Raw genomic sequence first — 16,205 nt, 5'->3', positions numbered from 1 at the left:
TTGTGAAAAAATAAAAAATAGTTTTATGAAATAATTAAGAATCAAAATTCTAAAATGTTGTCAATTGATTGGCCTTCATTATGGAATCTATATGGAAGGCATGGAAACGAGTTCAAATGCTTTTAACTTGAAAAACTGATGTCATCCCCATAAACTAAGCAAATTTTCGTATTCTTATCGGTTTTTTTTTCTGTTCACTTTGGAAATGGTGTAATTTGTTACTCAAATTGATGTTACAAAAATTGTGTTGATATTTATGTTTGTGTATGAGTAAAATCTTCTCATATTTCAATACAAATGTTTGTATACAAAAAACACACAATATTGAAATGATCTGTTGTTGTTTTCATGTTGTATAGTTTTGGTGGTAATTCTAAAAAACTAAAATAGTAAAAGTGATTTGTCACAGCTGTGTATATAGTATAGTGTGCTTATATATTTGTGTTAAGTGGTTTTTAAGGGGTCTTAAAATCACACACCCTTCTCATTTACAAAATACCCCCAATACAAAAAAAGACAGAGGTATCACTAACCCCGATACTAATTACAAAACATGATGTGATTTTAATGTTTTCACATAAATTTTAAAATCTATGCCAGACTAGGAGCTCAGAAGAGTGTGTGTGTGTTGTGTGTTGGTTTGAGTTTAACCTAAAAACAACATAAATTTTTAGTAGTTTAATTAATTCTTATCTTAGCAACCCTAAAATTAGAAAGTGAAATTTAAAACTACTTATAGACATTGTGAGTGCAATTATTACTCTAAATTTGTATACATTACTAAATTTATTACTTTCAATTAAATTTGGTAATTAAGAGCACCTTTTCTTCATTTTGAGATAAGATAGTTTCAATTATTTGAAATAGATTTTTGCTGATTGTCATACTTACGTTTCATTTGTATAAAATTTAAATTATCAATGGATCGTAAAACGGAAGCATCATCGAGGGTTAAATCAACAATGGGTGAAACACGGGGTGCAGCATTTGTTACTTCCTGGTGCCAAGTCATGTCGGTGTTGGCAACGCGATTTATTAGCATGGAACCAACCTGAAATGAACGATGGTTAGAAAACAAGTTTAATCAGTATTTAACCTTAAAATAAATGACAGTAAATTGAAATTTACTGTAGTTTAGCATATTGATGAATGTTTAGCCTTCATCTCACCCTCTTATGTTGTGTACTCTAGTGTGTTGTTTTCCACACATACGGTATTTCTATGTATTTTATATTAGCTACACATTTCTATCTTCAACACATTTTACAAAAACATTTGCAGACAAAAAAATCTGTTCCTAGTGCAGAATATATACATAGAAATTGCATATGTGTGGAAAACCACACAAGAGAAATGTCACTTTTTAAATATCACGACATAAAATACTATTTTTTATAAATTAATAGATTTTCTGTGCTTAATTGATGCGACATGAAAAGTTTGTGTGGTTTCCCACACAAGGGTAAGATGAGGGTTAACAGCTTTGAACACTAAAAATTTGAAATATCAAAGAGCACTTATTCTAGTTATTATTTATAGAGTATTAAAATGTGATATTTGTTAGATGAAAACTAAACTTGGATCCTTTGGCAAAAGGCCAAATATCAAAATCTTAGTATTTTTAATGTAAGTACCTGTAAAAATGCAGCACTATCAGTCTCTTTTAATGCCTCAATACAAAATTGTATAAGACCCGTGGTTTGTTGCAATTTCCCAGTACAATTTGATTGTTGATCCTTAAAAAACAAGAAAAAAATACATTAAATTAAATTAAAATAACACTCAATAATATTAAATTGAATAGTCACCTTTAATATTCGTATTTTGGTATCTTTATCCATGCGTATTGCTTCTAATAGATATTCACGTCTATCATGTATGGCTTGTATTAAGGCTTCACATTGTGCGGCCACCAGTCTTTCAAATTCTATGCAGGATTCCTAATAAAAAGAATTATATAAAAAAAACATCACGAAAAAATCTTACATTAAAAAAAGTTTATAGAAAAAAAATTAAATAAATATATCTAACTAAGATTTAATTAAAAATATTGCGTGTTTTATTTCACTTCATTTTTCTTTCTTTTCTTTGTACAGAGTTATAAAGTCAAAAAGCAACAGCAGAATATACCAAAGAAAACGGAAATCTAACAAGTCTTTTAGCTTAAAATAAATGAAACATAAAAACATGGCGCCGTTTTTTTTTACTTTTTTTTGACTTCAGGTAAATCAAAATTAATTGTTAAGTTTATTAAAGCGAAGATACAAAAAAAAGTAAAAGAAATCATTTAATACTTAAAGCAAATGTCTGGTCCAGGGAAGTTAACTACAGACAGCAAAAGCTCTAAAGACTTTTTGCAAACAAATTAAATATTTTTTAATGTTTTCTCTCTTTTACTCTTGCGGGGTACTAGTTGCTTTAGTTAACAGTAGACAATTTATTTGTTAGATGAATTTGTAAGACGATTTTAAGTTTTAGAATTAAATATATGGGAAATCGTGTAAGGAAAGCTCAAAGCTTTCGATAAATTAAAAGCTTTCCAGAGCTTTCTAATATAAACGTTGCATAGTGGTTTAGAAAAAACAGGGACATAAATCTGTAACTTCTAAACCCTTAGTCCGATTGGAATCAAATTTGATATTCGTAAAAAAGAAGTGTTGTCGAGTTTAAGTTTTGTATAGGGACCTCATGCGCCCACCAGGGGCTTGGAAATGGGTCTCCAAAGTAGCACACCTGTTAAATTTTTAAAACAATCCTATTTCTTCGTGTTCCGATTTCCAAAAAATTACATATATGGATTCTCCGCGTCGAGCTTTACAATTATCTCTTATAACATAGGATATTCGCATTTGAAAATTAAATTTTAAAAATTTTTACCCACCCTTTTTATACCCTTCGCCATGAGTGGCGAGGATATATATAAGTTTGTCATTCCGTTTGTAATTTCTACATTTTTCATTTGCGACCCCACAAAGTACATATAATCTTGATCGTTATAGATAGCGAAGTCTATATAGCCATGTCCGTCAGTCCGTCTGTATGTTGAAATCAACTTTCCGTAGCCCCCAAATAACTTAAATACATGATTCATTCATCAATATTTCGGGAATTCCTCCGGGTCAGTTGCTATTTAAAATCGACAAAATCGGCCCATAAATATAAGAGATATAAGGACAACCTCGATTTTTGCCCTATTTTTGATCTATATCTGGATTACTAAGTCATTAATATAGACAATATGGATATCTAATGATAGATATTTCAAAGACCTTTGCGATGCATATCACCATAGTAAGTTGGACCTACAATGGGTCAAAATCGGGAAAAATATTTTTTAACCCGAATGTTTTTTTTGTCATAAATTTTTTTTGCACAAACATTTTTTTAAAAAAATTAAAAAAAATTTGGAAAAAACTTTTTTTAAAAAAAATTATAAAAAATTTTGAAAAAAAAATTTAAAAACTATTTAAAAAAAAAATTGAAACAAAAAAAAATGTAATTTTGTTTAAAAAAAAATATGTTAATGTAAAATTTGGTGAAGGGTACATAAGATTCGGCACAGCCGAATATAGCTCTCTTACTTGTTTAACAGCTGGTCGAAATATTTTTTTCTTTTATTAGACTAACAATAAATGTATATGTCAAACACAAAAAGAATTGTTTAAAAATCGTGACTGACTCTAAAGTTATATGCATTTGAATTTGAAAGGCAATTTTTCGCTAGTTTTTGGGAAAAAGGTATTTTTTTCATTTTAAGTTGTCTAAAAAAATTCTAAGAAGATGTATAAGGAATTTATACTTTCTGAAAGGCTAACTATACATTAAATATTTTAAATACAAAAAAAATGGAAAATTGTTGTTACCGAGGGGACCAGGTCCATCCAAAAAACACCTATTTTTACGTAATATTCAACTTTAGGGCAAAAATTCTCAAATCGCATAGTCGTTATCAAAATATAGTAACCTATTTTAGATTGCCAAATATGTTGTTAATTATTTTGTAAAGGGTTCCGATAACCCCGCCCCCTGTATTATAGATATTATAGCCAAAAAACTAAAAATTCCCATTTTTGGCATTTTTCAACACTTTTTTGGGAATTGCGGGATTGCTGATAATAAATTTTAAAATTAATTTTTAGTTTTATATTTTCAATAGAAAAATCTCTATAACTGGGAAATTTCATTAAAAACTATTTATAAATAAAAATTTAATTTCAATTTGAAAAATTTGTATTTTTGAAAAAATTCAATAAAATAAAATTTTTTTCCATATTTTTCAATAAAGTATTTCATGAGTTTTTCAATTGTCAAAAATTATATATATTTTTGAAAAATAGACAAAATCTCCTATCCATTGATATAAACAAAAACAACAATCGTATGTGCGATGATTTTGAATAATTGTTTTATTTGAGTTTTTTCTAGTTTCCGTTTTATGTGTATTTCTCTATGTTCAAACCATAGAGAATAGACATAGAGCGGAAACTCTCCTGTCAAAGCCCTAACTCAGTTGTCAGAAACCTAAGTGGTGAGAATGTATTAGTAGAAAAAACTATATGAAAACAAAAACAACACTCGTATGTATGATTATTTTGATTAAAATTTTTTTGTTTGAGTTTTTTTAGTTTCCTCTATATGTATTTCTCTATGTTCAAAACTAACTTTAAGTTTCTTTGAATTCTCCCAGCTCTAAAGAGTCATTAAAATTAGATGTAAATATTTTCCCAGAAAATAAACTCAAGCAACAGTAGGAGGGCAAAAAAAACAAACAAGTGTTTTTCTTAATTTCATAAAACAGTCATGTTTTCATTAACAAACAATGGCGAAAAAACCATACACTTGAGACTAAACATTTACTTAATTAAGAAATTATAATTTAAAACTGTTTTACTTGTTGGTTTTTAAGCATTTATTTTAATAACTTTGAAAGCTACGCAAAATTAATGATGAAATATTTTAACTGAAACAAAGTTTTTGTGAGTGCGAAAACGTTTGTTTAGTTATGTTTTTAATGGCCTAAAGGATTGTTTTATTTTTATACTATGTTCTTTAAAAGGACTTTGAGTAAAAATAAGAAAGTAAAACTTACCGTCACTTTATCACTCATGCCCTTTAGCCGTTGTATAAATTCTGTTGTTGAACGTGCCTTCTCTGACAATTGTTGCAGATTGTGTGAAAGTTCCGTCTGCAAAAAGTAAAGAAATAAGATAAGAATTATATTGTATATCTATATTAAAGATTAAAAAATGTTTTTTTAGAAATACTTATAAAAAATAACTGACATTAGTGACAAATTGCTATAAAGAAATACACAATGAGAAAGAGTTTTTTTTGGAAAAACTGAATGCGATTTTAAATTCTTTTTCTGTTTGGTTTTGATTTTATTTTATGAAGTGTTAAAATAATGCTTTTAAACAGATTTTTTCTGTTTGTTAGTTTCTCTTGTTTTTTTTGTTGTATCCTTTTGCAAATTTCCTTCCTTCCTGTTCAGTTTTTTATTTGTATGAGTCATGGGTTTCATGTTATTTTTGCGCCTCAACAAATTATAATAAAAGTAACCACAAAAGCCCGGAGTCATAACAATAATGTTCTCTTCTTTTTTTTTGCATAAAAAACGCAGAAAATGTTTTGTTTGAGAACAATAAAAGGCGTGAAATGGAAACTTTTCCTCTATTTCTTTTTTTTTTTGGTGCTTACACAATTGTTGACAAATTAAACGCAAAAAATACCAAAACGAGTGAACTGTTGCCGGAAACTATAAAAAAAATAAAGCGAATTTTTAATGAAAATTCTAAAAGTTGTCAAGTTAAATTAATGCACAAATTTTACAACATTTTAAATAAATTTCCAAAATATAAACTGCAGGAAACTTTGGCGAAATAGATAATAAGAGAGAAAAATATAATTTTCCACAATACCTTGAAAAAAATAAATCCCATATTGAAGAGGACTTAGTTGGGAATTGAAACAAGAGACCACATTTAAAAACTTAAACAGAACTTACTTAAGATAGTACAAGTTAAGCATTTTCAGTATAATATTGCGGGATAGATGGCGAATCCTTTAAACGTGGTTTTTGTTCAATTTATTCTCACATAGTTATTGAACATTAAGGTGTAAACAACAAAGTTTTTTTGCTTCGAAAATGTCGAAGTTTTAGCCAACAAAGCGTCATATGCGAGAAGTTTTGCTTTGCCGCTTAAGCACACCGAATGTATGCCATCGGTTTCAACGTGGGAGAGATGGTTTCTTCGGTTCAGAGGTGGTGATTTTGACATGGAAGACAAAGATGACACAGACCAGCCAAACAATTTTGAAGGCCAAGAATTGGAGGTTGAAGATTGTTGTCAATTTCAAAACCTATACGAGCAGCAGTATTCATACAAAAATAGTGAAATTGTGTATCATACGAATTTAAACTCAGAGACGTTGAAAAACGATTTTGTATGTCCGAAATGCCATTTAACACATTACGATAACCCGAAGCGTAACGTAATTCTATGTATATGGTGGGAACAAAATGATCCTATCTATTAAGAGCTACTTTAAATCTGGCTAGACCAACACAGGGAACCTGTATCGAACTGATTCGTTTGAAAAGAACATTGGCCGAAAAACGCCCAGAATATGCGGCCAGTCATGAAACCGTAATATTCCATCATGACAACGCAAAGCCACATGTTGGAATACCTGTTAAAAACTATTTAGACAACTATTTGTGTTGATCGATGCACATTGGGGCAGAATCAACTTTTTTTGAAAATAAATCTGGCATTTCTAAACGGCTGGTCAGATCTGACGGCTGGTCAGATATGGATAAGGCAGCGCTATGGGAGCTCAAAGTAGGGTACCTTCAACTTGTAAAATGTTTAAACACGTGCCATTTTTTGTTTCCATCCTATTTCAAAGATTTTTATATTTTTGGAAAGCGCTCGGCTTGCGTGTGTTATTTATTTCTTATAATTTCTGAGTTGTAGGCATTTCAAAATTGAAATTTTAAAATTTTGCCATACCTTGGTCCGCTTTTTTAAAAATATCGGTTGTACTTTTGAACCAATTGGACTAGAATTATTTTTGTTAGTTAGACAACTAATTTAGCAATAACATACAAATGATTTCAGAGCAATAACAATTATGGATCCAAAAATAAACGATTTTCAATTAAAAATTAAAAAAATAGTAGATTTTTGCTGTTTTTGGGCGAAATGGTGACGTAACTCTCTTTTTATTTAAAAAAAAACTTTATTTAAGAACATATAAAAATTTTTTTGTTTTTCTGTACGATATCTTTACGGAGAAGATTTTTATATAAGAAAATTTCCTATTTTTTGAAGATGTCCCCTCTACGCCCTTTTGAATTTGGCCCATTTTTTATATCAAAATTTCAACTTTGGGCCACATGTTCAAAAATCTCAAAGCTGGGATAAGAAAACGGAAAGCAGCTTTCGAAACCTTGATGTGTTCAATATTTATCCCAAAAGTATTTTCCCAGTCCCGAAGTAAATGTGGACCATATGAGCAAAATTTTAAAAAATACCATTTTTGCAATAACAAATTTAAAATACTTTGAAAATTTCATTAAGTTTTGTTAATAAATAAAGATTTTATTACATTTAACATATTTATTGAGTTTCTAAAACTAAAATTTGCAAATATTAGAAACAATTTGATCCACATTTATTCCGAACTATTTTTTTTTTGCTTTTAGATAAGTTATTTTTTGGTCTTACAAAAAAATTTCAAGTCAATATCTCAATTAGATTGAAAAATTTGCCACTTTAAAACTACGTCCACCAAAATTATTGCACTTTTTCATGCCCACCCTACTGTGAGCTCCCATAGCGCGGCCCCTTGAGCATTGGTTGGCTCAATTTAAAAAAAAAAAAATATTCTGCCCCACTGTGCAATGAAGAAGGCTTTCTGGGATAGTTTCACTTCAGAACCGAGTATTCGAAATTGGCTTGATTCGTTCGTCTCAAAAGATGAGCAGTTCTTTTGGCTCGAAATCAATATGTTGCCGGAAAGATGGGAAAATGCCATTGTCAATACTTTGAATAAATTTAAAGTTCGTTTTTCTTATTTAATTCTAACTCCAAAATTTCTTTAATTCCATTAACCAAAGTGTCCATGTTCAAAAAGATTATCTCATAAACAAACTCAGTGACAACATTTCTTTATATAAAAACACCAGAAAAAATAAAACACATTTCATTTCAAAAACTTAATTAAGAAAATGTCTTTAACAAAAACACATCCATCCCACTAAAAATTAGATTTTAATACAGTCTTCTACAGTTATTTTATTATATTGTTATTTTCTCCTTTTTTCTTGTATTTGCAAATTTTGTGCATTCGAAATACATAAATAAAAATTTGTTTTTATATAAATAAAATAAAGAAACCATTGTCTAAAACATACACCATTCAAAAGTTTTTGGGCTAGAAAATAAAAGTTGTAAATGAATTCATCAACCAGCCGGAACAAGAGGTACAACCGAGCTACCTTATGGCCTCAAACCTTAAAAGTGGGAAAGATAGAGTATTTTAAGCAGCAGGCTTCCAAAAAGAAACAAGAAAATTTACAATACAACATTAAACATGACAGGAAATGTTCCAGATATTACAACAAAACTCTCATCATCACACTCTCTCTCTCTAAAAAAGATGAACTAGGCAACATTTGCTACAGCGCACAGTGGGGGAATTTGGAAAAAAATAAACGGAAATAAATCTGTAATTTATAAACGGACAGTTATATTTTAATAAAATTTCCCACAGCTATAAGGTGTAGTTGAGTTTAAGTTTTTAATATGGTTTTTGAAAACCAAGGGCCGGTTTCTCAAGGCCCCCAATTGGAATACCCCGGGTATATATAATCTATAATACGAGATACTCCACTTTGGAGCCTTGACACTCTGCGGGCTCCTTGGTGTTTTTTTTTAAACAAAAACAAACACTGCGAAGCGTCTCTGACGGGAATCGAACTCTGGTCTATCGGGGAACTCTTTTAAAAGGGTCCATTTAGAAGTTACAGATTTATTTCCAGTTTTTTTTCTAAAGTCCCCCACTGTGGAGCATAAGGAGTCAGGGTTGGTAAATTTTAATCTGAATTGAATGAAATAAAAAATTTACTTTTTTGAGCCCTTACCCAAAGAACTCAATATCCAATGCAGTTCTGATCCTACAACATCCACGATTAGTCAGCTGTAAGATAAGATTGTCAAATAATTCTAAGTAGAATTGAAAGGATAACTATGACCTTTTCAGTACTTTTTTTATTTAAAAAACTGCCTCATAACCAAATTATCCAACCCTGCTAATGAAAACCAGGAACACGGATAAAATAGACATTTGTACTTAGACAACGTATACACTTACATACTCGTTAACGTAAATGCACGTTTGTTTATTTGTTTGTTTGTATGTATGTACAAATGTGCGTGTGTGGCAACAAATGCTGCGGGCCAAAAACATTATTATTGTAATTAAACAATTCATGTTGTTAGCAACACTTTTCTTCTTCATCTAGTCTACTTAATGCCACACAAACCACTCACACTCCAATTGCAGACTTGTCTATGTCCTGTCAAGGACCAAACAAACGCCCCCTTAAATACATATAACCAAACACACTCTAAGGATTTATATTTACAACAAACAAACACACACACACACGCCATATATAATAACCCAGCAGTTCTAGGAGACTGTCCCGAACTAGTGATTTTATCCATCATTTCGAGTGGGAACTAGTTACTTCAATAGCTACGTTACTACACTGGTGCATATTCCTATAAACGCATTTAATTTATTTATGTATTTTTGTTATATCTTTGTTGTTCTCATCCAAAAGTAAAATTTAACTTTTTTAATGAGAGACAACTTAACCCGGCAATTCCCATACCCTCGCCAAAGGGAGAAACAATTTGTTTTTATTAAAAATAGTAAAAATACTTCTAGTTTACACTATAAATAAGTTTAAAATAAAAAAAATATAGCTAGTTGCGATTTTATAGCGGGGTCACCTATAGGTGACACTGGGCAAAAAAAAAATAATTTTCTAAAAATACTTGCTCACATTGTTAGCCTGAATATCTAGCAGTATTTATTAAAAAAAATTATTGTGATACATACCCGTTTGGCATTTTTATAACAACTTATTTATCATAAGACACACACCAGTATGTTAAAATCAAAAACACAGCTTAATGATTTTTAAAAATCCCCTAGTTAATAAAATTCTAGGCTTTGCCAAAATAAAATCAGATATAAAACAGGATCTTGTCTGTATATAAATAATATCAATATTTATCAGTGATATCTGTTTCAATGTTTAAAACTACCGTTAATCTTTGTCACCTGTAGGTGACACTGGGAATTGCCGGGTTAACGGTACTTTTTGAAAGTAAACAAGTTTTTTTCCTTATTCTTCCTATTCGTTTGATTTAATTAGGCGATCAAATGTTCTTGGTGCTATTTTAAGTGGAAGATTCGTATAAACGCAGACGTGAAATTTGTTTTTAAAAAAGTTACCAAAAATAAAATATTATCAATTTTAGTTTTTTTTCAACCAAAGGTACGTTTCTAATTGTAACATCTCAATTTACTGCAACTTTTTCTATTTGAATCAATAAATTTCATCACTTTTAAAGATGCCCAAGGGAACTTATCCGTCCGATCAAGAAAAGATTCAAATTAAATTTTTTTACGACCAAGGATGTTCCAATAGAGAAATTGGACGTAAAATCGATCGTGCGGAAAGTGTGGTGCGAAATTTCTTGAAGAAAGGTCAAAATTATGGAGTTCGCAAACCTAAAAAGGGAAATACAAAACTATCAAGAAGACAAATTAAGCTAATAAAACAAGAAGCCACCCGTAACAAATTGAATTCCACACAAATAAAGAATAAATTGAATGTTCCAGTGACTTCCAAAACGTTGCACACGTTTTACGAAACGATGAAAACATAAAATGGAAAAAGCCGAAATGTAAACCAATGCTAAAAAAGCACCATAAAGAAAACCGCAAGAAAATATATGAAATGGACAGATGAGTGGAAAAAAGTAATTTTCTCTGACGAAAAAAAATTAAATTTAGACGGTCCTGACTCATACTCATGCTATTGGCACGATTTGAGATCAAACGATGTTCGGATGTCAAAACGTAATTTCGGTGATGGCAGTGTTATAGTTTGGTCAGCACTTTCTGCAGTTGGCAAGTGGAAAATATGTTTTGTTCCGACAAAAATGAATAGTGCGATTTATAACGAACTGTTGGAAGATGCTTTTCTCTCATTTATGGATGAAAAAATGGATGAAGATTGCATATTCCAACAAGATAATGCTGCAATCCATGTTTCTAAGCAATCGAAATCTTGGTTTAATGAACATAGCCTTCCTCTGTTGGACTGGCAGGCTTGTAGTCCAGACTTAAACCCAATGGAGAACTTGTGGGGATACATGGCCCGTAAAGTTTATGCAAATAATGCCCAGAATGAAAGCATAATGACTGTGACAGAGCTGAAACTAAGAATTAAACAAGTCTGGGAGGAAATTGATTCCAATCTGCTTAAAAAATTAGTGGAATCAATGCCAGACCGTATTTTTGAAACAATCCATAACAAAGGATCATCCACACATTATGTGGCCCATAAATTAAAGTGCGTTTATGGGAAAATACCCTTAAAAATGGCTGTTAATCTCGAAATTTAAGTAAAAAAAATAAATAAATTTAAGTAAAAATTGTTTGTAAAGAATATTTTAAGTGAAGTCTTAACTAATTTAATAAACAAATTTGTAGCCCCCTAAATATGTTCATGTTTAATTTTTACAATCTTTTTAAAAAAAAGTAGTGTGCGTTTATAGGAATATGCACCAGTGTAGTTATTTTAACACGTACATGTCCAAAGCAGGGGGCCAATTGTCAATGCGACTGTGCGAGAGCTGATCCAAAGTAGCCAACGCATTGGATTCACATACTGCTTACATAGCGTCAGTTACTTTACTTGCTACCTAACTGGTTACTTGATCAGTTACATAACTAGTTATTTTAACATATAAGGGTGTTAATTCACCTCAAATAGTCAGCTAAAAAGACATATCATAGACAGTCCAATGACGATTGCTTGTAAATAGACCTTCCTCCGACAACTCTCCAATAGATTGCTTCTGTTGTGTAAAATAACTACTTTCAAAAGTGCAATAGAAAATAAACGTTTAAAGTGACTCCACTATAGGTTACTAAGAGACACTAAAGTGACGACTTTTACTTAAGCAAAAATTAAAATAAACTGTATGAGAATTATATCTCTCAGTTTGTACGTACTACTCACAAAACATTTAAAGTGACTACACTCTAGATTACTTAGAGACACTTAAGTGACAATTGTCTTCACGCTAGATTACCTGGGATATATAAAGTAACCAATTGTCTTCTCTCTGCACTACAAAGACCACATACAAGTCAAATAACCCAAAAGATATAAAGTGGAGGCAGCCAAGTGATAAGACATTAAGTGATAAGGGACACATTAACTACTTGCTTAACTGCTGGGAAATATCTGTTCTTCACAAAATTCAAGTACAAGGTTAGGGAAAGGAAAGGAAAGTAAGTAAAATAAAGGGATGGCTGTTGTTGCACTTGAGGCTGTTTGAATTGATGTTGTTGCTATCATACAACATATATTTTCCTAATGTTGCCCCCGTTTGTTTGTTTATTTGTTGCCACCACGTATTGTCTTGAACAACAACAACCAACAAAACAATAATAGCATCAGCAGCAATAGCAATAACAGCGTTAGCAACAGTAGCAGCAACAACAACAACATAATTTAAATGGACATAAACAGTTTTGAAGGAAAGTATTAGGTATTAGCCTATGAATACATAAGGAAATGAAGCATCCATCCTCAAATGCTTGCTTGAATATGACATTTGGAGAGTTGGCAGTCAGCATTATGGGCTGTGATGTTACGGAAAGAGAGACAGAGTTGTCTAATGTTAGAATAATGGTAATTGAAAAATAGCATTTCTCTAATAATAAGCATTGCTTAAGGATGTAAATCCTTAGAAAAACATGTTGTTTAGCTAATGACTACAACTGGGGTTGTGGGTTTCTATTTTTTTCTTTTGCTAGAGATTAAAGGTTTGGGATAGAAAAGAAAAAATTTACTTATTAAATTTCCATATTTTGCAAACAAATGAAAATTTTAACATGATTTGGGAAGACATAACGAAACAACTTAGGATTTGAAACATAATAAAACATAAACTCTGAAGAAACAGTGTCTAAATTTTTAGAGTCTTAATTCGTAAAAGGAAAGATTTCAGAGTTTAATTTTGGTTATGAATAGGTTTTGAAGAATATAAAGTTTTGAGAGTTTAGAAACCAAATTTTATTTATATATTTTCAAATTTGTAACTTTCATTTTAAACATTTGTACAATATAAATTTATTCCAAGTATTGGCCATTGTTAGCTATGACATTTTCACATCATTCTGGCAACATATGGATTCCGTGCCAAAAGAACTGATCATCTTTTGGTGCTAAGAACAAACAAATCCAATATCGGATACTCTGTTCCAAAGAAAGCGTATCCCAGTGAAGCGTATCGATAGAAACAAATAGTAGTCGGACGTCGCACGGTCTGAACTATAAAGCGGGTGAGGCAAAATAGTTTTTAACTGCACAAATGGTGATTTAAAAAAATCACCATTTTTGGCACTTTAAATTATTGGGGGATTCAAACGGTCTGCTATTAGGTCGTATTGTCATAATGTCGTAAAATAGTTTTTTAGTTTAAACAAATTCTTGTTGTGCTGCAAACAAAAAAAGTGTTATTTTATGACAAACCAATAAACATAGTTCAAAAAGTCTTATTAGTTTATAACTTTTTAGTTTGAAACCCAACAAAAATTAGTTTTGTGTATAACTTTAGTTTATAGAGCGTATGATAAATATGTGATGTAGGTAATAAATAATATTAATCATGCGTCTATGAGAATCAGTATAGCTTTATTTTTAAGATTTAGTTTAAATTTTAAACCAACATAACTTTTACTCGCAATGAACGAAATCATTAACATGAATAGTTTTAGCGTACTTAAGTAGTGGAGTATTCAACATGTACAAAATGGCGTTCCTATCATAATAAACAAATTTGGAATAATATGCTTAGTCAAATTTTCCAAATTTTTTGAAATTTGACATTTGTGTCAAAATAAGGAACATCAGAATTCGTTTTAGAGGTATGGTATCTTGGGCAAAGTTTCTTATTTTGATCCCTAGAATACGATTTTCCTTGTCACTTGGCAGATTTTTTTGAGTCCATACAAATCGACCGGCCCTAATGTGTATTATCTATGGTAGAGAGCACAACTACGAGTAGTAACATTGCGTAATCAGTTTTTCTTACTTTTAAATGGATAACAAATAAAAGATATACATATATGTAAATAGATATTAAATAAAATCAAACAAGTTCAACAATCTAACAAAGTTATATGTTTTCTCCCTGAGTCAAAAATACGCACGACATTTTCTTTTGCAAAACACTCAACAATTATGATTTTCATAGAAATATTAAAAATAATTTTTCGTCCTTATTTTAGAAGCTAGGGGAAAATATAATTTTGTTTTCAAAATTTTAAAAATTTTTTTTTTTAATTCATTATTTATAAAACTTTTATGATAAACATTTCTTTTTGTGAAAAACTCGATTTAAAAAATATTTTTCCCGATTTTGATCCATTGTAGGTCCAACTTACTATGGTGATATACATCGCAAATGTCTTTGAAATATCTATCATTAGATATTCATATTGTCTATATTAACGACTTAGTAATCCAGATATAACTAGGTGAAAAATCGAGGTTGTTGTGGTTATTTTCTTATGTCTCAGCCATTTGTGGATCGATTTCATGTAGCAGCCGGATCGGTTCTATAGCGGATATATTGATGTATGTAAGTTATTTGGGAAAAGTTCGGAAAGTTGCTTACAACATATAGACGGACATGGGTAACTATATCGACTCCGCTATCTATAACGATCCAGAATAAATATACTTTATGGTGTCGAAAATGTAGAAATTGAAAACGGAATGACAAACTTATATATTCACTCGTAGTGAATGATATACAAACTGGTCAACAATCGTGGTAGTCGTGTTTTTTTCCTTATATCTTAGCCACTTTTGCTCCAATTTTGCTGATTTTAAATAGCAACCTAAAAGGGACATTAATTAATTAATGTATCAGTCGTGTAAGTATGTTATTTGAGGGCTGCGGAATGTTGATATCAACAGACAATAGGGTAGACGGACATCGATATACCCGACTCCGCTATCTAAAACGATCTAAAATTATATACTTTAAGGGTCGCAAATGAAAAGTGTAGAAATTACAAACGGAATGACAAACTTATATACCCTTGTGAAGGGTATGAGCAATTGGATTTTACACTATTCTATAAGATATGCACCTCTATCACCTAAAGTTGTGAAGCGAAACTTTAAGAGATTTTTTTCCTAAACTGCGTTGCATTGCTTTTAAATTGAATAGATGACGGTAGCGAGTTCTAGAGACGAATGCAATCAATTAAAAATTTGCCAGTCTGACACAAGTTTATAATGTCATATTTGAATTAAATTATTGTTTCTTCTAGAGCGGGTGAATGATAGGCGATTAAACAATTATGAAGACTCGTTAATAAATATAATATTCTGCATAAGTAATAATGATCTTATTTTTAGATCACAAAAACGTACTCCAAAATTCTCAAATTAAAAATATATCTCAATTAGAGATGCTAATCGGGACTGATTTTTGAAAATCCCGGGGATCGGGATTTTCGGGAAATCTAAAATCCCGGAAATTATAAGAAAGAAAAATTGAAAGTAAATTTTTTATTTAGCAATTAATTTTTATTAGACACTATAAAGCATACTATTGCATCTATGGTTTCGTCTGCCATTCTGGAACGAATTTTGTTTCCGACATATGCTGCTGCCGAAAAACATCTTTCATATTGGCAAAACCGTTTGCAAATAGTTAACAAATCTGCAAGTATTTTATTCTTGTTCCTTCTGAAATAAAGTGATCTATTTCTTTTGTAAGTTGCAAATCTACATTATAACTTGGTTTCGTTATTGTTATTTGGGTTTTTTACATTTATTAATAATATATTTTAGCCTTTGAGCAATCGAA

At 30.5% G+C, this 16,205-nt stretch overlaps 1 protein-coding gene across 3 annotated transcripts in view; it reads right to left on the bottom strand.

The window, feature by feature from the left end:
* The window catches only part of Trim9 (E3 ubiquitin-protein ligase Trim9), a 299,522-nt gene that overhangs the window by 29,784 nt on the left and 253,533 nt on the right, over positions 1–16,205 (bottom strand). For all 3 annotated transcript variants that reach the window (XM_065500932.1, XM_065500933.1, XM_065500934.1), the window contains exons 2-5: positions 5,090–5,185; positions 1,809–1,940; positions 1,635–1,736; positions 892–1,051 (exon numbers count right to left, since the gene is read on the bottom strand). In XM_065500932.1, coding sequence (XP_065357004.1) covers positions 892–1,051; positions 1,635–1,736; positions 1,809–1,940; positions 5,090–5,185 — 490 coding nt within the window. The remainder of the gene's footprint in view (positions 1–891; positions 1,052–1,634; positions 1,737–1,808; positions 1,941–5,089; positions 5,186–16,205) is intronic.

The sequence above is a fragment of the Calliphora vicina genome, chromosome 2, assembly GCF_958450345.1.
Source record: "Calliphora vicina chromosome 2, idCalVici1.1, whole genome shotgun sequence".
NCBI lineage: Eukaryota > Metazoa > Arthropoda > Insecta > Diptera > Calliphoridae > Calliphora > Calliphora vicina.
Note: the sequence above shows the minus strand (reverse complement) of the source record. Positions and strands in the feature narration are given on the sequence as shown.